The sequence below is a fragment of the Medicago sativa genome, chromosome 7 (genome assembly GCF_051527215.1).
Source record: "Medicago sativa cultivar Bolivia chromosome 7, Bolivia_mono, whole genome shotgun sequence".
In the NCBI taxonomy this organism is placed as follows: Eukaryota; Viridiplantae; Streptophyta; class Magnoliopsida; order Fabales; family Fabaceae; genus Medicago; species Medicago sativa.
In genome coordinates, this window is record NC_140755.1 from 8,445,565 (window position 1) to 8,471,486 (window position 25,922).

The 25,922-nt window shown below is 33.7% G+C and overlaps 5 protein-coding genes and 1 long non-coding RNA gene across 12 annotated transcripts; 2 read left to right on the plus strand and 4 right to left on the minus strand.

Annotated features, from left to right (window-relative positions):
- Nucleotides 1–5,461: 5,461 nt before the first annotated feature.
- LOC146903987 (receptor like protein 22-like) lies at nt 5,462–6,380 on the minus strand. The gene has a single exon (XM_085724725.1). It carries the CDS (start codon nt 6,362–6,364, stop codon nt 5,585–5,587), a length of 780 nt encoding a protein of 259 aa, XP_085580851.1. The 5' UTR covers nt 6,365–6,380; the 3' UTR covers nt 5,462–5,584.
- Nucleotides 5,462–8,602, minus strand: LOC146903988 (glutamate receptor 3.4-like). 5 transcript variants are annotated; one of them, XM_085724730.1, is made up of 5 exons: nt 8,119–8,596; nt 7,460–7,608; nt 6,811–6,883; nt 6,661–6,692; nt 5,462–6,568 (listed from the first exon to the last, which is right to left on the minus strand). In XM_085724730.1, exons 2-5 carry the CDS (start codon nt 7,500–7,502, stop codon nt 6,378–6,380), a joined length of 339 nt encoding a protein of 112 aa, XP_085580856.1. In that variant the 5' UTR covers nt 7,503–7,608; nt 8,119–8,596; the 3' UTR covers nt 5,462–6,377. The 5 variants fall into 5 exon arrangements, with proteins under 5 accessions (XP_085580856.1, XP_085580855.1, XP_085580853.1 ...); XM_085724729.1 differs by having other exon boundaries at nt 7,460–7,613; XM_085724727.1 differs by having other exon boundaries at nt 7,460–8,013.
- A 1,081-nt stretch (nt 8,603–9,683) lies between these two features.
- Nucleotides 9,684–18,050, minus strand: LOC146903989 (receptor-like protein 7). 2 transcript variants are annotated; one of them, XM_085724736.1, is made up of 6 exons: nt 15,302–18,050; nt 11,122–11,207; nt 10,978–11,037; nt 10,824–10,872; nt 10,210–10,344; nt 9,684–10,072 (listed from the first exon to the last, which is right to left on the minus strand). In XM_085724736.1, exons 1-6 carry the CDS (start codon nt 18,014–18,016, stop codon nt 9,941–9,943), a joined length of 3,177 nt encoding a protein of 1,058 aa, XP_085580862.1. In that variant the 5' UTR covers nt 18,017–18,050; the 3' UTR covers nt 9,684–9,940. The 2 variants fall into 2 exon arrangements, with proteins under 2 accessions (XP_085580862.1, XP_085580861.1); XM_085724735.1 differs by lacking the exons at nt 9,684–10,072; nt 10,210–10,344; nt 10,824–10,872; nt 10,978–11,037; nt 11,122–11,207 and having other exon boundaries at nt 15,088–16,437; nt 16,588–18,050.
- On the plus strand, nt 11,924–13,326 carry LOC146903990 (protein argonaute 1-like). Its single transcript, XM_085724761.1, has 6 exons — nt 11,924–12,126; nt 12,213–12,339; nt 12,424–12,518; nt 12,913–12,944; nt 13,042–13,128; nt 13,223–13,326. Exons 1-6 carry the CDS (start codon nt 11,924–11,926, stop codon nt 13,321–13,323), a joined length of 645 nt encoding a protein of 214 aa, XP_085580887.1. The 3' UTR covers nt 13,324–13,326.
- A 1,264-nt stretch (nt 18,051–19,314) lies between the features above and the next one.
- LOC146903991 (V-type proton ATPase subunit d1-like) lies at nt 19,315–21,700 on the minus strand. Its single transcript, XM_085724732.1, has 8 exons — nt 21,630–21,700; nt 21,434–21,536; nt 21,143–21,223; nt 20,950–21,035; nt 20,805–20,864; nt 20,651–20,699; nt 19,841–19,975; nt 19,315–19,704 (listed from the first exon to the last, which is right to left on the minus strand). Exons 1-8 carry the CDS (start codon nt 21,638–21,640, stop codon nt 19,573–19,575), a joined length of 657 nt encoding a protein of 218 aa, XP_085580858.1. The 5' UTR covers nt 21,641–21,700; the 3' UTR covers nt 19,315–19,572.
- Nucleotides 21,701–21,874: 174 nt separating this feature from the next.
- LOC146903992 (uncharacterized) lies at nt 21,875–23,190 on the plus strand. 2 transcript variants are annotated; one of them, XR_015019033.1, is made up of 5 exons: nt 21,875–22,084; nt 22,255–22,348; nt 22,448–22,527; nt 22,802–22,960; nt 23,130–23,190. It is a non-coding gene; the product is annotated as an uncharacterized LOC146903992 (long non-coding RNA). The 2 variants fall into 2 exon arrangements; XR_015019034.1 differs by having other exon boundaries at nt 21,877–22,084; nt 22,302–22,348.
- Nucleotides 23,191–25,922: the final 2,732 nt, after the last annotated feature.

Consider the following 25,922-nt stretch of genomic DNA (forward strand, 5'->3'; position numbering starts at 1 on the left):
TTAACAACATATCACATTATCTCTATTATCCCTTTCTCTTGTAAGGTGTTAAATGATTTTGGGTGTTTATCAAAACATTTTTCCTTTTCTTACGTAAGGAGTATATGATATCCAACATTAAGTTACTTAATGTCCATTTTTTATATTTAATAAATTTGATGTTTTTTCCTAAAAATAAAAAAAAAATGACGTTTAGAATATTGGTACTTGGTAGCAACAAAATTAAGGTTACAAAAATTTACTTAAAATTAAATAAAAAGGAATAATTAAAAGTTTAATTTTTTTATGGTGAGACAATTAAAAGTTTAATTAACCCGATACAATAAACAACTTTGATTTTGAATGATTCCAAAACTTATTTTGCCAAAAATCGAGTGAAGATTCATTTAATTTCTGGAAAAACAATATGGCGTCCAATTTAATCTTTTACTAGAAAAAACAAGTTCACGAATTTCTGACAATTATCAACTCAAGATCTTAGCTATCTCAATACAATAGGCAGATCAATAGTTATACATTGAAATCTTAGCTATCTACAATCTTGTATCCAAACTCCAAATGTCAGACGGAAATTTTGCTTACAACAGAAAAGTGTAGTTTTGTTAGGCGAATTCATGATCGTTCAACGAATCGAGTTTTTTATTTTTTAAATGAAGGAAAAAGTCACTAAATCGCCTCACTTCGTAAGATGAAATGTTGCTCGTCCAACAAATCTTCTCCTCCTTTTCTCCTTTGAATGGAGGGGAAGGGAGGGAAGGACTCCAACCATAACAGCACTCTCACCCGAACGATCAAACAACTCTTCTAACCATAACGCATGCGCGTCAAGCAGTATTTTGCACACATATGCTAGTTTGTAACGACGTTGAAACAAAAAATAGCAATTAAGGGTGTGTTTGGATGGAGGGGAAGGACTTACTTTTCTTTTCTAAATTACGGATATTATAAAATAATTTTTAAAAAAATGAAATAACAACATGATAAATGATCATATAATACTTCAAAAACACTTAATTTATTTTAAAAAAACATTTTACATTGTTCGTAATGTAAAAAAAAATTTGGTTACACATTTTACATTGTTCGTAATGTAAAAAATAAAAGTAAGTCCTCACATCCTTTTCTTTCCAAAACCCTCAATTCAAACACACCCTAATGGGGTCGTGTCATCATCATCATCTTAATAATCATCATGACAAAAAAAGAAAATTGCAACACCTAATAAACGTGTGACCCTAAAATACTCTAACATGTTTGTACAATTTCAATCTAATTCTAACACGTTGAAGGTTGAAAGAGGAAAATTTGCTTGTGTTTGCATGGTTTTTATAAGGGTCTTGTTAAAGAGTGTCTCTGGGACACTCTTTAAACAATCCAAAATAAGAAATTATTCCTTTAAAAAGTCAAATATTTCAATTTCCAATACATTAATTATACAAATTTCCATAAAAACTTCTATTTAAAGTTCTTAAAAGTGCTCCAGAGGCACTCGTTAATATTTCCCTTTTTATAAACCTCTAACCCTCTTTGCGTTGTTGGAAAAAAAATACTAACTCTTACAGCACTCTCAACACGTTCATAATAAATTATCTCTTAATGCGGAAACAACAAATTTCAATGCTAATCATGACGAAAAGAAACACTATCACGGAAGAATAGAAATAATCTTATTGGAGTCAATGCATTGAAAAACAATGTCACCACTCTATCAATCTAACACATCTAATGCTACGTTAACTATGGCCCCACCATCTTGTGCATGCTCTTTTCCTTACACCAATCATCCAATGCCACCTCGGTTAGGTACTCGTAAAATTGCAAGACCTAAGACCATCTTCAATGGTAATCATCAAAATTTCAACATGATATTTGTACAACTCTTTGACAACTATTTTTCTCTTCTTTTTATTGGACAAAAACAATGAAGAGAAAAAGAAAAAGAGAAAGAATAAAAACACATGAGTATGAGAGAGATGATTGTTTCAAAAGTTGTCAAATAATATATGTACAAATATCATTTCTCATTAAAAAAACTTCATTGAAGTAAGAAAAAATGGTTACCTATTAGATACTACTGTTAACTATATACAACAACTTTCTCCCCAACAAACAACAACTCTTAGTCCTCGTGAGCTTAACTCAGTTGGTATGGACAATGCATAATATATGCAAGGTCCGACGTTCAAACTCCGACCACCACAAAAAAAAAAACAACTCATACGATTTAAAAAAAAAAAGTAGATAAATTTTTATTTTATTACCATTTGAACCGTTGAGTTCTTAGAGAAAGTTTATTATAGTCACAACCCCAAAATTAAAAAGATTTATGCACACTCACAAAAACTAAAAAATTAAAACAAAACTAATTTACTCACATCAATTAATATCATTGAATTTAATTCTCTTTTAATTTTTTTCATTTGATGTGAGTGTGCCCAAATCTTTTTGATTTGGGGTTTTGACCGTGGAAGACTTTCTCGGGTTCTTAATAGGTAATTTTATTAAAAAATTATAAATAAATGATGTACACACGTGAGATCTTTTAATGACTCTTTTTAGGCTAATACTTGATGGTGTATGGTGATGACATGTTGTCATTACATGTTTTTATTAGTTACTTTGATGTTTTTATTGAGTTTATAGCATTATTAGACAATCCCGAGGTGTAAAAAGCAAGAAATTATTAAAAGTTGGAGTTTTTCACCGACTATAAAATCGTGACACAGTTGCAAAAATTGTGACACGATTGCAAAACCATGACATGATTTTGACATCATCTAGAAGGATCTATTAGAGATATGAAGGCAATCGTGACACGATTTTGAGCGCTGATGTTTTGCCTATTTAAACTAAAACTTGTTTCGGAACACAAGGGTTCTAAATTTTGAAGATCGGAAACACAATTTTGAGAGTAGAAGACTGAAGAGGTGGCCATTCCACCAAACTCATAGTCAATCCTTGCATGTTTTAATGCTTCAATTGATTATGTTATTTGTAATTTTCATTATGTATAGCTAAATCATTAGAGATTAGGTCTTGAGATGATCCTGATGAAGGTTTGTTTGAAACATGTGGCTGTGAAACACTATTGCATATGAATATTAATCTTGTCTTATTCAATTCAATTGTTCTTAATGTTTTTTATATACTGGTCATAAATAACATGAATTTGTGAGTATGAATGACTACTGACCATAACTTTTAACTTAAACCTAATTGGATTGTTCAATTAAACAGGGTTAGTCTAGGAATAGGTGATCGTTTAATTGTGATGTTAGGGTAACGCTTTGAAAACCTTTGAGGAATATTAGACCACCTAAGGAGTTAGAGGTTGTAATCCAAGAAGATGCAGTTTACAAAACAGTCAGATTCGAAAAGACCTAATTCATCTGTATCCTATATTTTCATAACAACTTTTACCAGCTTTCTTACTATTTATTACAAATATCACAATTCACAACATTCAAATTGAATATAAGTATTTTTAAATTTGAACATAATTTAATCAAATTTGACAAAATATCTCCCATCTATATTACAGAAGATTTTACTTATTTGTATCACAATCTTCTCTAGTCTCTAATGATCGGCAACTCGGGTGTAGAATGCAGGAACACAACAATTTGTCGAAACGAACATACAAGCTATAACAATGAGTAATCAATCAGACTAAAATATGAAGACAACACTGTCATGAGCTCTCTACTTTTGATTCTGAGCCACACATTCTGAAATCCACATAAGATTAATGATCTCCTGCTCCCTTAACCTGATATATGCGAAGAACACAGCATAGTGAAACTGCAAATATAGACAAATTAGGATGGCTTTGTGAATGAATAAAACATACAATTTCCTTCTAGCGCAATTTCCTCCTATGGTCATCTCTGGTAAGTTAAGTTCCAATGCTGCACAACGTGGAAACCATGGATGCTAGTTATGAAGGTATCCAAATAAACAAAAAGATTGTACAAAACCTTCTTAGTGATTTACCTGTTTATGGTAATATTCACAGCCCTTCTATCAGACTCGAAAGCTAGAAGGTCAGACATTATCTCAGCAGTAGCACCACCAAGTTTCTGTTTGTGAATAACATTGAAGTTGATGAAAGTCAGGGGGAAATCACAAGGGAGTGCAAATAAATAGCTGACAAAAAAGAGAGTTGGACCCTTCACCTGACAAAATCTGTAAAAATCTTCAAGGTATGCCTTGTAAAGAGTGTGTTCCTCATTATTTCGATGTTCATGTCATCCAAGTCCTGAAAATTAACCAAAACCATACTAAGGATTAAATTAACGTATCTTACCATTTCAAGGATTTAAAAGCCTTTTTAAGCCAAATTTTTTCTTATGAATCAGAACGACAATTCACCAAACATAAAAGACTAAAATGTGTACTAACATGATTACACACATGCACAAAATAAAGATATAGCTATCTTTCATTCAATAAAATTTCGGTAACATATCATATTATTTACCAATATAGGTACACAAGAAGAAGCTGCACGTGCTTATGATAGCAATTGAGTACAGAGAAATTCATGCTTTAACCAATTTTGAATTGTGTAGCTACATAAAATGGTTAAAGCCAGAAAGTACCATAGAAGAAAAACATGAATCACAAACATTAGAAAAAGAGTCTCAAACATTAACACCCCCGAATAACTCTACTCTATTACAAGAGTCAAATTTGTTAGCCCTTCAAAATGAAAAGCAAGAATCATCATTTGAAAACAAAAACTATCATTTCTTGAGCAACAAGTCAACATCTCCGACCGCGCTTAGCCTTTTTCTTCGCTCTTCGTTGTTTAGAGAATTACTTGAAAAGAATTCAAATGTATCTGAGGATGAAGTTACAAAAGAGAACCAAAAACAAATAACTAGTGATGATGAACTTGGAGGTATCTTCTATGATGGTATTGACAATATTTCATTTGACTTTGATCCCAACAGATGCAACATTGAATTGCAAGAAAGAGACTTGCATTCAATATTTTGTACATAGGCTGTCTTGTTTATATCTCTAATACTTAAATTTTGGACAATAAAATAATGAATTTCGTTAAAAGGACATATAATTGAAGCTAGAGTATGGAAATGGAAATCATGATATGACTTAAAAATTAAAATAAGTATTTATTTTAAGTCACGGAAAACATTGTTGTGTCCAATTCAGTCTTTTAGTAGAAATAAGTTGACCAATAGTTCCTTAGAACATTGTGAGCATTTTCCAAAAGTAAAATTAATTTGAATGTTTTTGCTTTCAAACAGAGGAAAGTAATATCCTTAGGAGAAATAAAGACCATATCGATACTCATGAGGTACAATTGTATATTAATTAAAAACAATGGTAAACGAGATACACAAGTCTCATTTTTATGACACTTCGACAAAAAATTGTATCTAACTCTAGCTGGATTACAATTCATTTATTACCTTTGTTACACAAAACCAAAACATACAAAGCATAAATACATAATAAATTTCATTGGCTGGACTTGCTTTATTTCATTTTAATATTTCATGCCAACAACAATTAAAATACATACATACAAAGGAAATATATGTTTTTTGCTTTCAACTCAGAAGATCCTTTTAAGCCATCCATATACCTCTGGAAAGTAAGTGCTTCCCAATGCAACTCCCGCAACAAGCCCACCGCCATATCCAATCAGAACTACTGTCCAGTATAATTCAAACAAAGATTCTGAGTCGTCATCATCATCATGATCAAAAGTAGAAGGTCCGGCATGATCTATACACTTCTTATACAGCTGATCCCCACACAGACCGTGGTTACCCTCAAATGAATCATCTTTGAATGTAGAAAACTGATTATTTTGAGGTATAGGACCTGTGAGATTGTTAAAGGACACATTAAAGAACTCCAAAAAGGTGAGTTGTGTCAATTGTTTGGGAATCTTCCCTGAAAGACTGTTTAGAGAAAGATCTAGTGCTTCAAGGTTTAAAAGCTTCCCTAAGGAAGATGGAATGCTGCCGATAAGCATATTATTTGACAAGTTGAACAAAACAAGACCATTCAACTCGCCTATCAGCTGTGGTATCTCTCCACTGATTTTGTTGCTTGAAATATCAATGGCTATTAAGCGGTAAAAATTCTGAAGGTGATCGTAAACCATGGCCAGCCCTTTGTTTGACATTGTGAACGAATAAAAATTATCTTCGGCTGTATAATAACCTTTTGCAATATCGGACGTCCACGAGAAAGACTCGTACTCTAATTGACTTATGTTGGTAGTTTTCATTGTTTTCCATCTTTGGATCATTTCTGTCGGAAAACTGCCAGAGAACTCATTGTGAGAAAGATCAATGATGTGAAGCTTGGAAAATGTGCATGTCATGTTGCCAAAGCACCTAAGGTCTCTTATCGACAAATACAATCAAGTCTTTGAAGCTCCTCGAAGATCGAAAAGTTTTTCTAATATTTACCGGCGCCTTTTTCCTTTTTCCTTTGAAGCTTGCTGTGTAGCTTGAATTGATAATTAATACAACAAAAAGCCATATGATTAGCACAAATCTCCCAAGACCACTCACAGTGTTTTCTCCTGTGCCAAATCATAGCAACCAAGAAAATCAGAAATTTATACTATGTGGAGAAAATTTAAAGTATATGAATGAGAATCTGTAGCACACATACTGTGTGAGAAAAACATTGTTGAGAAAGTAAACCTGCAAAAGAAGGAACAAATCTCAGCAAAAATATGTTACTTGATGCTAAAGCAAGCCGTGCATCAAGAATGGCTTGAGAAACTCTGGAGTTTCCAATGATTAAGCTAAAAATACTAACCAAAAGATTGTCATAATTTGCTTCCTGGGTGGACCTCGGAACTCCGGATTGTGCCTGTGCTCAAGAATCCATACTACAGCACCAACAAAAAGGAAAAAGGCGCCGGTAAATATTAGAAAAACTTTTCGATCTTCGAGGAGCTTCAAAGACTTGATTGTATTTGTCGATAAGAGAGAAAGAGAAATCAAGGAGATACTTAGGGAGAAGAGTAAGAAAAGGCGACGTGACCAGGGCTTAGATGATCAATTTGATTAACCTACCTAAGTAAATAATCATATATATGTATATTTTTGTCCTTGTTTCTTTTTATTTTTGATATTTTGGCTTATACTATAGTAACAGTATTGACACAAATTTGTCTATACTGAAATATTTAGATTCCATCCTTCTTGGCTAGGAAATTATTGTTGCAAGATTAATATTATTAACACAGTATAGAGAAAAGGCAAGCAGTCTTGGTTTATATTTCAAGCCAACATACACAAGATTTAGGAAATTATACTTTCATATATATATATATAAGTTTTGAGTTCAAGTGCTCAACTCTGTGCTGGGAGCTATGTTTGGTTTCCTCTGGTTTTAAGGAAGAGAGTTATTCAAGAATAAGGGAGATTTTCCATTCAGAAATTGATATTCATAATAAAATTACCATTTCTTCCACAGTTGCTTCTTTCAGATAGCAAAATTACCATCTTATAGGCTTATATTGCATATTATCGTGCTCCTTTTGTAAAATTCAATAGTAGTGAGCCTTTGATCAATACGTATATTGCAAGGGCTCAGTGCAGCATCTTCAATCTACTCTATGGCGCAACACATTTAAAATTGTTAACAATAATAATAATAATACTGTAAACATCATATACACTACTTATATTTACCAAGAAGCAGCTTTTGCATGAATACAGTAATTTATTGAATACAATTAGTTGAAAAAATAGCTTGTGTTTCAATCTAGTTCCAAGTTTGGAAGATGAAATACTCCAATTGGGAATTCACCATATGACTCAGAACTGAAAACAGATAGTTCTTTCAATGAAGTTATATTTGTGAGTGTGTCTGGTAAATTAGATGAAATAGTCACAAAACTAAGTAGAAGAGTCTGAAGTTTTGTTGAGTTTTGAATTATGCTTCTGAGATTAGACAATTTGAGTTGCAACAAATTTGAGGTACTACCTTTAGGACGTAACATAGCTCTGCAGCCTAGATCAAGAGACAACAACTTAGACAACTGTGAAACTTGTGGTGGTATTTCTCCAGAAAATAAACTACGAGAAAGGCTCAGATATTTTAGTTGTGAAAGCTCACCTATCTTGGGTGGGATTTGAGAGTAATTGAAGTCGTTGTCAGAAAGATCAAGAATTCGAAGGTGCACAAGGCGAAATAGACTGCTATTTGCATCCATTTTACCATAGAGTTGGCTGCTACTAAGATCAACGTGAATCACATGATTTGTGTGCTCGTGACATTTAATGCCATCCCATGAGCAGCAATCTGTGCTGGAATTCCAAGAAGCTGTGTTAGGATAACCGAGAAGATTATCAGAGACTAAGTTATTGATGACAAAGCCTTCCTTAAAGTGCAACAAGGCTTGGCTTTCATATTGATGACACTTTGGCTGAATGTGAGGTAAAGATGTGGTAAATGTGAAAGAGAATAGTGAATAAAGGAAAAGAAATTTGACTAACAAAACATGAGACCAGACAAACTCCATTGTATTTTAATATTTTGAACTGAATGTTTTGGATGAAATGCTAGACACCTGCTAAGTGATTCTTATAGTAAATGAAAATGTTTTCTAGTGAATTTGATTATCATTGACCGTGCATTTTGGTTTAGGACTAACTTGATCAACTCCAAAAATACTTTGTCTCTTTTATTTCCTTAAATTCCAGGAAGGTATTTGCATCTTGGCTCTTACCGTAGATGGTACAATTTTATTTAATCTTTATTGTATTTATTTTAGATTAATGCATATTATACAAGACTTTGATGTAACATAATATGATCTCTAATCATGTAGTGAGGCTTTCTTATTTTCCACAAATTTCATTTTCTGTGCATTTAAGGTTTTTGTTTTCTAATTTCAGTACATTTGTCTCTATTGTTTGACTCAGCAATTTCCTCTGATTTTCTTGCTACTTGCGTTCTTGGAAAACAATTTAATTGACTTAGTCAATTGTTCCTGTGCATTTTATTATTTGGTTTTATGCATAAAATTCAATCTAGAACCATGCAAGAGCTTGCACAAATTTATTGAAAAACTAACGATTTTATATGTACAATTTTTTTATTAAAAAAAACGCATTTTAGGGAAAAGATACTTGGAAAAATGAAAGAAATTTGTACTGTCCTAATGCTGAGATTTCTTACTATGATTCGGGGTCTGTTTGATTGTTTGGAGAGAAGGTTTTTAGAATTGGGAAGAAAATAAACTAAAGAGAAATATTAAGTTTTCTTTGTTTGAGAGACTGTGTTTGTAGAGAATAATAAATTAAATATACTAACATTAATATGTTTTAAATTTTGAGACTTCTATAATAACATAAATTGAATTTAAAAAATTCATCTAAATTCTCTGAAACACTCATCCAATACAATTTTTTAACTTTCTCAAATTCGAAGGATTTTGTATTATAGTATGACAGTTTCTTTTCCCAAATAGATTCTTGGTGATGCAAAAAGAGTTAATCAAGCAAGAGACTATAGTATGACAGTTTCTATTCCACGTACAATACCTCTCACCCTATTTTGGGATTCTTAAATCCGAAAAATGGGGGGATTTTAAACGTATTTTATGCTTTTGAAAGATACAATCCAAAATGCAGTTGGGCACGCGAGAGGCAAATAGGGTGAGATAAGAAAGCAATGCCTGAACAAATCTATCAAAGTTTATTTCATAAGAAAATTTATTATCACAACATACAAATTCAATATAAGTGTTTTTAAATTTGAACATAATTTAATCAAATTTGACAAAAGATCTCCCATCTATATTACAAAAGATTTTACTTATTTGTATCACAATCTTCTCTAGTCTCTAATGATCGGCAACTCGGGTGTAGAATGCAGGAACACAACAATTAGTCCAAACGAACATACAAGCTATAACAATGAGTAATCAATCATACTAAAATATGAAGACAACACTGTCATGAACTCTCGACTTTTGATTCTGAGCCACACATTCTGAAATCCACATAAGATTTCTTATCTCCTGCTCCCTTAACCTCATATATGCGAAGAAAACAGCATAGTGAAACTGCAAATACAGACAAATTAGGATGGCTTAGTGAATGAATAAGACATACGTACACTATACAAAAACATTTATAATTAAGCCAATCAATTTCCTTCCAACTTAATATTATGATATTCTGAACTGTTAAAAAAATAAACCTGTTGCTCAAATGCTAAGCAATGCCTCTTGACCTCCTCCTCATAGAATGCCTTGTCAAGCATCTGGCTCTCCCCATATGATAACTTCGCAAAGATAGATTGATAAGGAGGGTATTTTTCCATAACAGCACGAACCTACGCGAGCAACCATGTAAAAGAATTAAGGCTAAAAAAGCAATACTAAAAGAAATCAACTAGAAATCAGTGGATGTCATAGACAACAATGATGAATCTCAAATATTTCAGGGCCGATACCAACAAGAAATTGGTAGCCAAAAGCAACTAAAATTACAAATGAAGTAACAATGAAAGTGCTCAAAAAAATGAAATGAAAGTTTCAATGAGATCCCTAAAACAAGAATCATCTACAAGTAGGGCAGTCTCCTGGCTGTACATGTTTAAGGTCATGCAACGGCAGTTAAACCAGGGATAAGAGGAATAATATAGTTGCAGCACATTACACTGACTTAGCTACTAATAAAAAAATAAATAATCTACTGCCCTAAGAAACACAATCTAAAAGGGTCCAAGAAGCATACAAATTGAAAGAGGGAAAACAATACAACAACAATGCCACAACCAAACGTTTAACACAATTGAGATGCAAATCATACCTGATCAATGTCCTCACAGACAGCAAGTTCCTCATGACCATATGGATAGCTGTTAAAAATAAGTTGGTGATTAGTAAAATAAGCATTACAAAGCAGTATATTGATTTTCTTTTTCTTATTTTTAAAAATATTTAACTGAAGGAATAGAGCTTACAACAAACCGAAGTTAGAGTACAACTTCCTACGGTCATCTCTGGTAAGCTCAGCTCCAATGCTACACAACGTGGAAATCATGGATGCTAGTTATAAAGGATCCAGATAAACAAAAAGATTATACAAAGACTGCTTGGTACTTTACCTATTGATGGTAATATTAACAGCCCTTCTATCACTGTCTGTGACACTTCGCATGGGGAAACTTTCCAATATGTCATCACAATCCTCCTCTACATCAATGTAAGTTTTCTTTAGGTCCTTGCCAATACTTTTTCGTCTTTCTTATTTTTATTTTCTTTAGGTCCTGCCCTTTGTGCTCGTCCTGAACAAGTAGAGAAAGTTCTTAAAACGCGGTATCATAATGCGAAGAGCAAGTTGCCTAAAGACAAAGAGCTTGACCTGCTCATTGTTAATTGCCCGATAATAATGGCTCTCTTTATGGTAAATGATTCTTTGACATTTAATTTTACTCCCCTACCATATTCAACTGAATTTTTTTCTTCACTTAGCTAGTATCTGAATTTGCCTTTAGGAACTGGAGTTTCAGGCTTGCAGTAAATCAGTAGCGTCTAAATAGTTAATTCCTGACATAAAAACTGCAACTTTTACTTTTTCTCTCTGCCACTTGTTTTCTAATTTGCATTAGTATTGAATGTTTCAATCTCATTTTTTTCTCATTAAGTTGTCATATCCTTAATTATATAATTAAATTGGCCCAGAGTCACTCATCCTTCCTATTTTTTAAATGATTTACTAGACCAACTTAATTACATAATAGAAGTTCACAAAATTTGACCCCTACAGACCTGGTCTGCCTTTAGTCCAGAGGATAGCAAGTAACTTAATTGTCGGTGATCATCTGATATGCAGGTGACCTGAAAAGGATATGTGAAACTGACTTGGGGGTTATTTCACAGCACTGTTTAACTAAACATGTATTTAAGATGAGCAAGCAGTACCTTGCAAATGTTGCTTTGAAAATCAATGTGAAGGTTGAGGATAGGAATACAGTGCTTGTTGATGCACTTTCTCGATGCATTCCACTAGTTAGTGACAGGCCTACGATCATTTTTGGCGCTGATGTTACTCATCCACACCCTGGAGAGGACTCAAGCCCGTCAATAGCAGCTGAATGTTTTGTACAGATGTGATTTGTTTTAATTCCAAATAACTCAAGCTTGAATATAAGTTTTATACTTTCTCAATTTTAAATAATGCTCTTCGATGTTGGAGGTTGTTGCTTCTCAAGATTGGCCCGAAATTACCAAGTATGATCTTCGATTCAGGCACAGTTGTGGATTCTAAGATCTTCCATCCAACAGAATTTGACTTTTATCTTTGCAGCCTTGCTGGTATTCGGGCAAATTTTTTGCTTCTTTTGTTGGTAAAATAATTGAAGTTGAATTATTGTTTTTTGTTCTTACTACGTCAAAGAAATTTGCAGGGCACAAGCCGTCCAGCTCACTACCATGTGATGTGGGATGAAAATAATTTTAGTGCAGATGGTCTACAAAGTCTAACTAATAACCTCTGCTACAGGTAAGTAACTTACCTGTAATCCGATTTGGAATTTCCCTTGTTTTTTTCATCTCTACTGCTTTTGTTTGTTTATCAAATGCCTCCAAACTAAACTTCCAATTTTCTAAACACATAAGTTGTATACAATTTTGTTTGTTTATCACACTTCACATCAAACTTCTCAATTCTGCTTTTTTAAAACAAAGCAACAGTTGTTTACAATTTTAAAATATGTCAACAGTTGTTTGATCCAGAGTTGTTTGATTCTCATACCTTCACTTCAAACTTCACATTTCTTAATTTTTAAAACATAACAGTTGTATACTGTTTCGTCTGTCTATCATGCCTTCTAACTTCACAAATTTTCATTCTGAAATCATTTTAATGTGGTGTCATCTTTGATTATTTACTGCAGATATGCCAGATGCACCCGTTCTGTTTCTATTGGTAAGTTTTCCATTTTCTTTATATATAAGAAACTAATAAGATTCATAGTTATTTATGTTGTGTTCTGTTAACAATTTGTGTTGTGTTATAATTGCAGTGCCCCAAGCCTATTATGAACATTTGGCTGCATTCAGGGCAAGGTTCTACATGGAACCTGAGACTTCAAACAGTGGCTCAATGACAAGTGGAACATGAGACTTCAAACAGTGGCTCAATTTTCTCGTTGCCCTCTTCAAGGCTGCCTTAGAAGAAGCTTTGAAATCTCCAATGCCTTCAAGATATTCCTGGACGTAGTATCCGTGCACCTGGAGCTAATGCTGCTGTTAGACCCCTGCCTGCACTAAAGGACAATGTCAAGAAGGTCATGTTCTACTGTTAAGAACATTTGTCAAGTTTCCTCTTAATAATCCATCTTGTGGTATTGTTAAGCGGTTTGTCAAATAGCGGCTACTTTTCATAGCGCTCTAGTGTTGCGTAGAAAGTTTGAACAAACCACTTTTTTCCCAATCCGTGATTGACAACAAAGAATTAATGTTATATCTTTCATTACCAATCAATTTTAGCTTGTTGAAATCTTAGAAATCAAATATCTAGATATTTTCTCCTAATGAAGGTACACCGTACACGATTGTTGATGAACGATTTAATTTTAAGCTTAAAGTAATCTGTGTTCGAAGAAATTTGTCTCTACTAAAGTAGGAGGACCTTAGTAACACGCACAGAATGAGCTAAAAAAATGACAAGCAGCAATTAGCAGTATTGGTAAGTATAAGTGATATATTGTATTCAAAGATATGTAAGAGGAAGATTAATATTTTTCTTTCACACTATAATATTGCAAATACAGTGTTTGGACCCTTCAGATCGAAAGAAAGTGATACTGAAATCAATGGAAGAGCGGGATGATTTAGATACTGGGTTAGCAAAGCTTGTTGATCGGGCAACAAAATGTAACATTTTGCGATTCCAAAAAGTTAGTATTAGACATAATGTGATAATATATCATTGAATCAGCTAGACAACATAGGAAACTATGTCACAGACTCACAGTAGGAGTATCTTTCTAATGGTAGTTATTTTTAGGAAGTAATACATGACAAAATTATGTGATTGTAGTGATTTGATAGTTTATGACAGTTATTAGAGAAACCAAGTGATTGAGTTTAAGTGGTATAAAAACGAAATCAAATTCATCGGGAGACATGGTTGAATAATCGAGAGAACTGTTTTTGAACCCTGGATGCAACAAACTTTCCAGAGCTTACTTACCTTCCGGTCAAACCCGAGTTTAAACACCATAATCTGTAAAGGTGACACTTATTTATTTGTTCCTATTCTTTCCCAATTGGCTTAAGCTCTTCACTTTGAGACCCTCTTGATACCCTTTAGATAGAAACATAGGAGAGGAAAGGCATATCCCATAGGAGAGAGATGCAGACCATATTGATGCACATGAGGTAACTTTGTCTATTACACTCATTTTTATCACAAATCTGAATTACAAGTAATTCACAACCTTCGTTGCAAGTCTTTCAACAACAAAACTTCGTACAAAGCACATTCATACAAGACGCAATTACAACAACAAATAAAGAAAAGAAACTACTTAATTAGTTTCTATAATTACTTGATGTGCAGGACTTGTCGATGTGGTTGAGGAACAAATTTTGAGCTCAGTATATGGTTTACCGCTTTCAGCTATCAATGGAAAGGTTGTAAACAGATAAATTAAGGCATATTAGTTTTTTATTTCATTGGAAAGTTTCTATCAAGGTTATTTATTTCAGAATAATTTTTCGTTATTGGAAACTTCCGTTTAAGTTATTGAGAGAAAGGTTGTAAATTGATAACTTAAGGCATATAAGTTGTGGTAACATGAAATTGATTGTTGATGCAAATTATTTTGATGGAGATTTATAAAATGTTTGTGGCACTGTGCACCATAATGGACATATTGGTGCAGGGTATAATCCTCCATTATACATATTGCATAATCCAATACAACTGCAATGTTGGAGTAAAAATAAGTAGCAGAGAAGAAGATTACATATAACAGTTCAATTCATATAGGACATATAATTCTACTTTTTGGTGTTCAGATTAAACCTCACTGAAATACTAAAATGTATATCAAAGCACACTCTTTCAAACAACCTTTATTGCTTTTACATACAAAGGAAACTCTTACAAGAACAGAAGGAAACTAAAACAAATATTGGACTAATATGTTTATTGCTTTGGACTCACAAGACCCTTTTAAGCTATAACATAAAAACAACTCACTAATGTCTCTTAAAAATCTTATTAAGAAATATTATAAATGAAACGCCAAGGTAATCTCTACACCATTCAAATACCTGCGGAAAGTAAGTGTTTCCCAATGCAACTCCAGCAACAAGTCCACCGCCATATCCAATCAAAACTACTGTCCAGTATAATTCAAATAAAGATTTTGAGTCATCATCATCATCATCATCATCAGAAGTAGAAGGCCTTGCATGATCTATACACTTCTTCAACAGCTGATCCCCACACAAACCTTGGTTACCCTCAAATGAATCAGATTTGAATGTAGAAAACTGATTATTTTGTGGTATAGGACCCGTGAGATTGTTAAAGGACACATTTAAGTATTCCAAAAAGGTGATTTCAGCCAACTGTTGGGGAATTTTTCCTGAAAGGCGGTTGAAAGAAAGATCTAGTGCTTCAAGGTTGGAAAGCTTCCCTAAGGAAGATGGTATGCTGCCAATAAGGAGGTTATTTGACAAGTTGAGCAAAACAAGACCCTTCAACTCGCCTATCACTTGTGGTATCTCTCCACTCATTTTGTTGCTTGAAATATCAATGGCTATTAAGTTGTAAATTTTTTGAAGGTTCTTGTAAACCATGGCAAGCCCTTTGTTTGACAATGTGAACCAATAAGACTGATCTTCTGTTGTATAATAGTCTCTTGCATCGTTCCTGAACGAGTAAGACTCATACTGTAATTGACTTGCGTTGGAAGTATTCATTGCTTTCCAACTTTGGATCATTTCGGTTGGAAAACTTCCAGAGAAGTGATTGTGAGAAAGGTCAATGATGTGAAGCTTGGAAAATGTGCATCTCATGTTGCCAGAGCACCTAATGTCTCCATGGAATTCATTGTTACTTAAAGACAATATCTTCAACTCGGGTAAATCTCCCAACCATAATGGAAATGTATCATTGATATTGTTGTAGCTAACATCAAAGAACTCTAGCCTTCTGCTGTTTACCAATTCCCTTGGCAACTCACCCTGCATATTGTTGTTACTGAGATCAATCTGCTTAAGGGAATTTCCTATCATGTATGATTGAGGAATGGGGCCAGACAATTTATTCCCGTTTAGATCCAGACTTTCTAAAGATTGGCTAAAGTTGCACATACATGATGGAACATTGCCGCTTAATTTGTTGAACGATAAATCAAGATACGTGAGTGATTTGAGATTGCATATGGATGGGGATATTTCACCTGTCAATGAATTGTGGTTAACATCTAAGCCTTGTAGACTTTCTTTCTTCCACAACCAATTGGGTATCGATGTTATATTATTGTTTGACAACCCAAGAAATTCCAGATCAGCCATATCTCTTATAAATGTTGGAATCTCAACTAAATTGCATGAATCCAATTGTACGTTTTGAATTCGAGAATTGTTCATATGGGAAGACCTTTTCCCACTATACAATGACAATTTGTTGAATGATAAATTAAGAACAACTAGCTTTTTGAGCGTCAGAAACGTGTCAAGCTCTAGCTTTCCATGCAAAGAATTAAGGGGTAGGTCCAAGACAACTAAATTTGTTAGGTTCATTATCCAAGATGGAATTTCACCCTTTATATTGCTATTTACTGCACTTAAAAGTTCTAGCTGAGTGAGATTTGCAAAAGATAATGGGATGTCACTGCCAATATTGATTGAGGATATCTCCAAGGAAATTAATGATGAAAGCTTACCTATCCATGAGAAGGTCTCAATAGTAAATTCATTGTTACCAACAACTAAGACACTTAGCTTGGTAAGATTTGCCAAGGATGCAGAAGGGTCGCCCCTGAATTTGTTATTTTCAATGTTTATCGCCATGAACTGTGTGAGGTTGCCAAACGAAGAAGGAATATATCCAAAAAAATGGCAATCTGGAATTGATAGGACAATTAAAGAACTAAGCTTTCCAATGGATATTGGCAGTGTACCATAGAAACTTGTATGATCAAGTCCTAACTTGGTGAGTGAACTAGACTTAAACTCAGGCAAACTACCATTAAGATTTGGGTTATATCTCAAATCCAGAAGTTCCAAATTTGGAAGATGAAATACTCCAACAGGAAATTCACCATGCAATTCAGAATTGTAAAGAGATATGTTTTTCAATGAAGTTAGATTTGTGAGTGTGTCTGGTAGAGTAGATGAAATAGTTACATAACTAAGATAAAGGATCTCAAGTTTTGTTGAGTTTTGGATTATGCTTCTGAGACTAGACAATTTGAGTTGCAACAAATTGGATGTACTACCTTTAGGATTTACTATAGCTCTGAAGCCTAGATCAAGAGACAACAACTTGGACAACTGTGAAACTTGTGGTGGAATTTCTCCAGAAAATAAGCTAAGAGAAAGGTTCAAAAATTTTAGTTGTGAAAGCTCACCTATCTTGGACGAGATTTGAGAGTAATTGAAATCGTTGTCAGAAAGATCGAGAACTCGAAGGTGCTCAAGGCGAAAGAGACTGCTATTCACATCCATTGTACCATAGAGTTGGCTACTACTAAGATCGACGTGAATCACATGATCTGTGTGCTCATGACATTTAATGCCATCCCATGAGCAGCAATCTGTGCTGGAATTCCATGATGCTGTTTTTGGATAACCAAGAAGATTATCAGAGGCATAGTTATTGATGACAAAGCCTTCCTTAAATTGCAACAAGGCATGACTTTCATATTGATGACACTTTGGCTGAATTTGAGGAAAACAAGTAGTAAATGTGAAAGAGAAAAGTGAATAAAGGAAAAGAAATTTTAGTAACAAAACATGAGACCAGACAAACACCATTGTATCTTAATATTTTGAACTGAATGTTTTGGATGAAATGCTAGACACATACTAAGTGGTTCTTATAGTAAATGAAAATGTTTTGTAGTGAACTTGATTATCATTGACCGTGCATTTTGGTTTAGGACTAACATCACAAAGTCTATATCTTGGCTTAGCCCATTGGAGAGGCTAACTTGATCAACTCCAAAAATACTTTGTCTCCTTTATTTCCTTAAATTCCAGGAAGGTATTTGCATCTTGGCTCTTATCGTAGATTCTACAATTTTATTTAATCTTTATTGTATTTATTTCAGACCAATGCATATTATACAAGACTTTGATGTAACATAATATGATCTCTAATCAAATTATGTGGCCAATCCAATACACAAGGTCTATTTGATGTTTTATCATGTAGTGAGGCTTTCTTATCTTCCACAAATTTCATTTTCTGTCCATTTATGGTTTTTGTTTTCTAATTTCAGTACATTTGTCTCTATTGTTTGACTCAGCAATTTCCTCTGATTTTCTTGCTACTTGCATTCTTGGAAAACAATTTAATTGACTTAGTCAATTGTTCCTGTGCATTTTATTATTTGGTTTTATGCATAAAATTCAATCTAGAACCATGCAAGAGCTTGCACAAATTTATTGAAAAACTAACGATTTTATATGTACAATTTTTTTATTAAAAAAACGCATTTTAGGGAAAAGATACTTGGAAAAATGAAAGAAATTTGTACCGTCCTAATGCTGAGATTTCTTACTATGATTCGGGGTCTGTTTGATTGTTTGGAGAGAAGGTTTTTAGAATTGGGAAGAAAATAAACTAGAGAGAAATATTACGTTTTCTTTGTTTGAGAGACTGTGTTTGTAGAGAATAATAAATTAAATATACTAACATTAATATGTTTTAAATTTTGAGACTTCTATAATAACATAAATTGAATTTAAAAAATTTATCTAAATTCTCTGAAACACTCATCCAATACAATTTTTTAACTCTCTCAAATTCGAAGGATTTTGTATTATAGTATGACAGTTTCTTTTCCCAAATAGACTCTTGGTGATGCAAAAAGAGTTAATCAAGCAAGAGGCTATAGTATGACAGTTTCTTTTCCACGTACAATACCTCTCACCCTATTTTGAGATTCTAAAATCCGAAAAATGGGGGGATTTTAAACGTATTTTATGCTTTTGAAAGATACAATCCAAAATGGAGTTGGGCACGCAAGAGGCAAATAGGGTGAGATAAGAAATTCACTTATAGCATATTTCTCTAAATAATATAAGAAAGACATTAAGAAAGCAATGCCTGAACAAATCTATCAAAGTTTATTTCATAAAATTTATTATCACAATTCACAACATACAAATTCAATATAAGTGTTTTTAAATCTGAACATAATTTAATTAAATTTGACAAAAGATCTCCCATCTATATTACAGAAGATTTTACTTATTTGTATCACAATCTTCTCTAGTCCCTAATGATCGGCAACTCGGGTGTAGAATGCAGGAACACAACAATTTGTCCAAACGAACATAACAAGCTATAACAATGAGTAATTAGACTAAAATATAAAGACAACACTGTCATGAACTCTCGACTTTTGATTCTGAGCCACACATTCTGAAATCCACATAAGATTTCTGATCTCCTGCTCCCTTAACCTCATATATGCGAAGAAAACAGCATAGTGAAACTGCAAATATAGACAAATTAGGATAGCTTAGTGATGAATAAGATATACAAACACTATACAAAAACATTTATAATTAAGCCAATCAATTTCCTTCCAACTTAATATTATGATATTCTGAACTGTTAAAAAAATAAACCTGTTGCTCAAATGCTAAGCAATGCCTCTTGACCTCCTCCTCATAGAATGCCTTATCAAGCATCTGGCTCTCTCCATAGGATAACTTGGCGAAAATCGATTGATAAGGAGGGTATTTCTCCATGACAGCACGAACCTACACGATCAACCATGTAAGAGAATTAAGGCTAAAAAAGCAATACTAAAAGAAATCAACTAGAAATCAGTGGATGTTATAGACGACAATGATGAATCTCAAATATTTCAGGGCCGATACCAACAAGAAATTGGTAGCCAAAAGCAACTAAAATTACAAATGAAGTAACAATGAAAGTGCTCAAAAAAATGAAATGAAAGTTTCAATGAGATCCCTAAAACAAGAATCATCTACAAGTAGGGCAGTCTACTGGCGGTACAGGTTTAAGGTCATGCAACAGCAGTTAAACCAGGGATAAGAGGAATAATATAGTTGCAGCACAACCCACTTGGGTTGTCCTGGTGGTATTGGCTTGAGACTTGGATGTGTGCTCCTCCTTTAGGTCTCAAGTACGATTCTCTCCAGTGTCAATTTAAGTGGACTAATTTAGCTTCTTCAAAATATATATATATATATATATATATATATATATATATATATATATATATATATATATATATAGTTGCAGCACATTACACTGACTTAGCTACAAATAAAAAAATCTATAAATAATCTACTGCCCTAAGAAACACAATCTAGAAGGGTCCAAGAAACATACAAACTGAAAGAGGGAAAACATTGTACATCAGCAATGCAACAACCAAACGTTTAACACAATTGAGATGCAAATCATACCTGATCCATGTCCTCACAGACAGCAAGCTCCTCATGACCATATGGGTAGCTGTTAAAAATAAATTGGTCATTAGTAAAATAAGCATTACAAAGCAGTATATTGATTTTCTTTTTCTTTTTTTCAAAAATGTTTAACTGAAGGATTAGAGCTTACAACAAACCGAAGTTAGAGTACAACTTCCTACGGTCATCTCTGGTAAGCTCAGTTCCAATGCTGCACAACGTGGAAACCATGGATGCCAGTTATGCGGATATCCAGATAAACAAAAAGATTATACAAAGACTGCTTAGTACTTTACCTATTGATGGTAATATTAACAGCCCTTCTATCAGCCTCAAAAGCTAGAAGGTCGGACATTATCTCAGCAGTAGCACCTCCAAGTTTCTGTTTGCGAATAACATTAAAGTTGATGAAAGTCAGGAGGAAATCACAAAGGAATACAAATAAATAGTTGACAAAAAAGAAACTTGGAAATCACAAAGAGGCTTCACCTGACAAAATCTGTAAAAGTCTTCAAGGTATGCCTTGTAAAGAGCGTTCCTCATTATTTCAATGTTCATGTCATCCAAGTCCTAGAAATAAAAAAGAGCCATGAGCAGATACATCAAAGAAATAAACTAATCAAATATAAACATTGGGTAAATATATATATATATATATATATATATATATAAATTTCAGATTTTGCAATTGAACAACAATTCTACAACAATCAACACAACAAACTGATTGATGTTGAACAAAATAGAGGGAAACAAATATTTTTTGGAAAGATGATTTACCTCAGATGTAATGCACTCAGAGAAGTATGGCGCCAGAGGAGTGTCAACAAGAACCAGCCTGTAAAGCTCCCGCATATTCTGAGCAACTGCCAGAGTGGCAATACTGAGGAGAATCCCACCAGAAAAGAAAAAAAGTAAAATCAATATTCTATGTGCCAACATCAATATATTGTACAATGCACAGAAATCAGGGTACCTGTCAAACATGCCGAGTGGATGGCATTTTTCTAGAAGTTCTTGGACATCTCTCTCATGCAAGGTGCCAGCACTAGTAGAAAAAACACTTTTTAAATCAGAGAAATTAAATAGGTTGTTATCCACCAGATTTAAAAACATAACCTGGTGGTAAGGTTTTAACTATAATAACTTTTAAATAGGCCCACCTGACTTAAAAAGAAAGAAGATTTATTAAATTAACCAAAAATAAAACAAAAACAATAGTTGATCTTCCATCTACTTCTTGTGCGAGACACATTGAAAGAGAGGCGATTACGATAAACAGTAACCCTATAAGGGTTTGACGCCGCCGATAACGGTTGGCTTTCTTTTTTCTTCCTGTGATTCGTGTAGGGAGCTTCGCGTGGCAGATGCACAATCTCGTCTCAGCTCTCAGCAGATCCATTATCGATCTGAGTTCCCTCACCATTCTGGGTAAGGTGTTCTTGCTTTCACTTTCAAGTTGTTTTGTGGGTCATGTTCAACTTCTATTTTGAACTGGTTCTGGGTCGTCATGGCTACTGTTTTGGTTTGTGGATTTTTGTGTTGTGTTTTGTTGGGTTTGTCTTTTATGGCGGAAAAAACAACGAACTCTCTCTCTTCAGGTTTCACAATTTTCACGTCTCACACTAGCTCTACCGCTTTCCCACAGATTCAACGGTGTTTCTTCGAAATCAAATTATCTTTGTTTAATTACAGGTATGAATTTTCCCTTGTTAATTAGATCTGATTCCACTCTCTTCTTCTCTCCTTTTGCATATATTTATTTTTTTTCCATGTTTTTCTAATTTATGCTAGATCTGGATCTGTTATCTTCTCCGATGTTATCATTGAGGACGATTATTATTTCTTCCACCGTGTTTTCCTTGATTAATCAGGTTAGTAGTTCACATTGTTTCTAATTTCTATTTTACTTTTCTTTCCAATTTATTTGTATTTTTTTGGCTAAGTTAAGCTCAACGAATGATATTTTACATAAATGAGTCGATACATTAAAAATTTGGAACCAAAACCCAATTTCTACCTTGATCTTTACTCTTCTGTTTTAAGAATTCAATCAGGATTTCAGTTTACGATTATTGACTTTTGATGAATTTCTTGTAATAAACTTACAAATATGTATAACTGATTTAGGGATTTTGTGGATCTCAGGTTACAACTTCATCTCTTCTTCTTTCAGTAGAACAAAGAAGAAACTCAAAACAAAACAAAAAAGTAGAACAAAGAAGAAACTCAAAACAAAACAAAAAAAAAGTTGATGTATGTTTAATGTCACAAGTATAATATTTGGGGCACTGTCTTTGCTCACAGGTATAATATTGTTCTTTCTTTCTATTGTTATGCTTTTGTGTATGTTTAATGTTTATATATGCATCTAGGCTTTTATGTATGTGTATTTAATTTAATTAGTGTTAGTATAATATTGATATTTGGAGTAGTCTGTGTGTTTGATTCGTATGTCTATTTTTTTGTGCTTTAGGAACCCAGAAGAGATCCCATGGGCTAGCACTGGTGCTGATATTATTGTTGAGTCCACCGGTGTTTTTACCGACAAGGACAAAGCTGCTGCTCATTTGAAGGTTTGTATTTCTTTGGCTACACTCTTTTGTTGCTGATTATTTGTTTACTAAAATTTGAGCTATTATTTTCCCAAATGCTACACTCTTGGAAGATTCAGCCTGCAAAATTGGACTACTAAATAATTGTGCTTGCAGCCCTTTCTTTTAATGTGTATGTTGTTTGAGTTCTGTGTGTTTTATCTTGGTTTTCGGGTGTCAAACATTGATTACGTTTGAACCTTTTAAACCGGTGATATCTCATTTTTTCTTGGGAAGGGAAAAAATAAGCAAAACCCTTGAGAATCGAGGTCCGGGAGTTGTTTTCGCTACGGGAAGGTGTTAGGCACCCATAACGACTATAGTATCCTATAGGAACCGTCTTTAATTTCTACGTGCGCGCTTTATTTTAAAATGCTATTTTGAAAGTATTTATTTAAACCTAAAGGATTTCTAAGTGAAGAATTAGAGGGAGAAGAATGTTTTTGGATTTTTATTTTATTTGAATTGAAGGAATTTTGTTCCTTGCCTACGTACCCGTTTAAGGGATCAAATCCACCGTAGTTCTCTTCCAAAAATGTTTTTGTTTTTGTTGGTTGATTTTAAGTTTGAAAATTGGAGTTTTGAAGAATAAGGGAGAGAGGCCTCAAGGGCATGAGATTGGGAAAAGGTGAGGTGAAATTAGTTACTTGCAAAAGGGTCTAAGTATGGTTAAAATTCTTTAAGATTTTGATTAAGAAAATAAAAGGGAAACTTACAATGGGATTTTGATCCCAAGGTTTATTTAGAAAATGGTTGGAGTGAAGTTTGGTCATATTTTTTTTGGAAAATTGATTTTTCTAAGTATAAAGCCTAAACATTCATCTAAACATACAATCCTAAACATACATCTAAACATGCATATTCTAGTTATATATCTAAAGTGAGGTGTGTGCATGTGTCGGTGCTTGTGTCGGTGTACATTATTAGAGTCCATTGTCCTTTACATCATGCCCTAGTTTACATTCTATGGTCTTGCAAGAAATTTAAAGGCATAAAAGTAAAGTACAAAAAGTCCTAAGTATTACATACTAAGCCTTGGTAAAAATTAAAGTGCAAGAAATTAAAGGTGAATATGAGATGAGATGAGAATGCTTATGAAATGATGAACAAAAGGGTTAGTGATAAGAGGCATAGTATGGTAGGAAAAATTGACAAGGAAATAATGCATGATAACATGACAAAATAGCAAGGAAAGAGGACAAAATATACCTAACAAAATACCAAAATCCCAAGCAAACAAAAGACCTATAACCCTCACATTATAACATTTTTCAAAGAGTTTTGGGGTCAGCCTTAATATGAGAGTTACAAGAAAATCATAAGCCAAAGAATCATGATATGAAATTAGGCCTATTTGCATTAATTCACATATTAAAATAACAACTAACTTGCTAACTAAGCAACCAATTATCACCCATTCAAAACAGCACCAAACACTACATATTAGGCAACAAATAACACCCTAAGATCACCCATCAAGTACCAATTATCATGAGCCAAAATGTGCAAAAAGCTTCACAAAACATGATGAAAAACAACACAAATCACTCACAATTTCACATGTACCTTTTCCATAAATTTTCAATATGCAAAAGGGCCCAAGAAATAAGTCTTAATCATCCAAAACAAATGTACTAGAATTCACTACTTTTTTAGAAATTTTGACAAGGCTTTTTACAAAATTTGAAAAAAGAAATGCATAAAAAAGGACAAAATAATTTCCACATATTTTTTCAATATTTCTCATGCAAGGAATATCAAGAAGACAATCAAAAATCATCAAGAAAGTCAATGAAAGATTTTTGGGAATTCTATCAAAGCAAATTCATGCACAGGGGTGAAAATAGCAAAAAAAAACATGGAAACGCCCAGAAAAAGGGGGTGCAAAGAGCAAAAGCATGGAAAATGGGCTTAGGAACAGAGATGGGTTAGGGAAGCGGGTCAGAGGCCGCTCCATGGGTTACAGAGAACCCGGTTCGGTTGGGTATCATATAAAGGGCTTGTGTTTGGTTTTTCATTCATTTTTAACAAAAATTCTCTCTCTAAAGCAAGAAACTCTCCCCTTCTCTCACTAAAAAAGGCTGGGAAATGAAGAACAATCTTCATCTTCCCCGATGAAGCTTCTAGCACCGGCGCGGTGGCCGGCCACCCAAAGGTGGTGGCGCCGCCGCCGGAAATACTTTTTTCCGCCATTTTCGAAAGGAACTTAAATCTTCAAGACTGTCTTCTCCTCCTAAACACGAATTCGAAGTTAAAATTTCCAAAAGAACTACCAATGAGTGCAGATCTACAAATTCATTCTTGAAAGACAAACACAAGAAAACAGAACAGGATTGCGAATTAGATCAAGGAATTAGATCAAGGAGTTCACGAAGATGAATCTGTTACCTCTATAGTTGCAATTTCGCTCCAGATTCTACTCGCAACTCCAATTCCTTGTTCCAAGTTTCGTCGGAATTCCTTGTTCCTGATTCTGGACTCGTTCTTTCTTTTCCACGAATTGTTTCCGTTCTGATTCTGTTGCCGTTCCCAATTCACGTTTCAAACGAATTTGCAACAGATTCGTTTCTGTTCAGGATTTGTGACGAGCTCGTTTCAATCGATTCCAGCTTCAAGCATGTTCCATTCGTAACAGGTTCGAATTCGTTGTAGCTTGGATAATGTGAAACAAATTC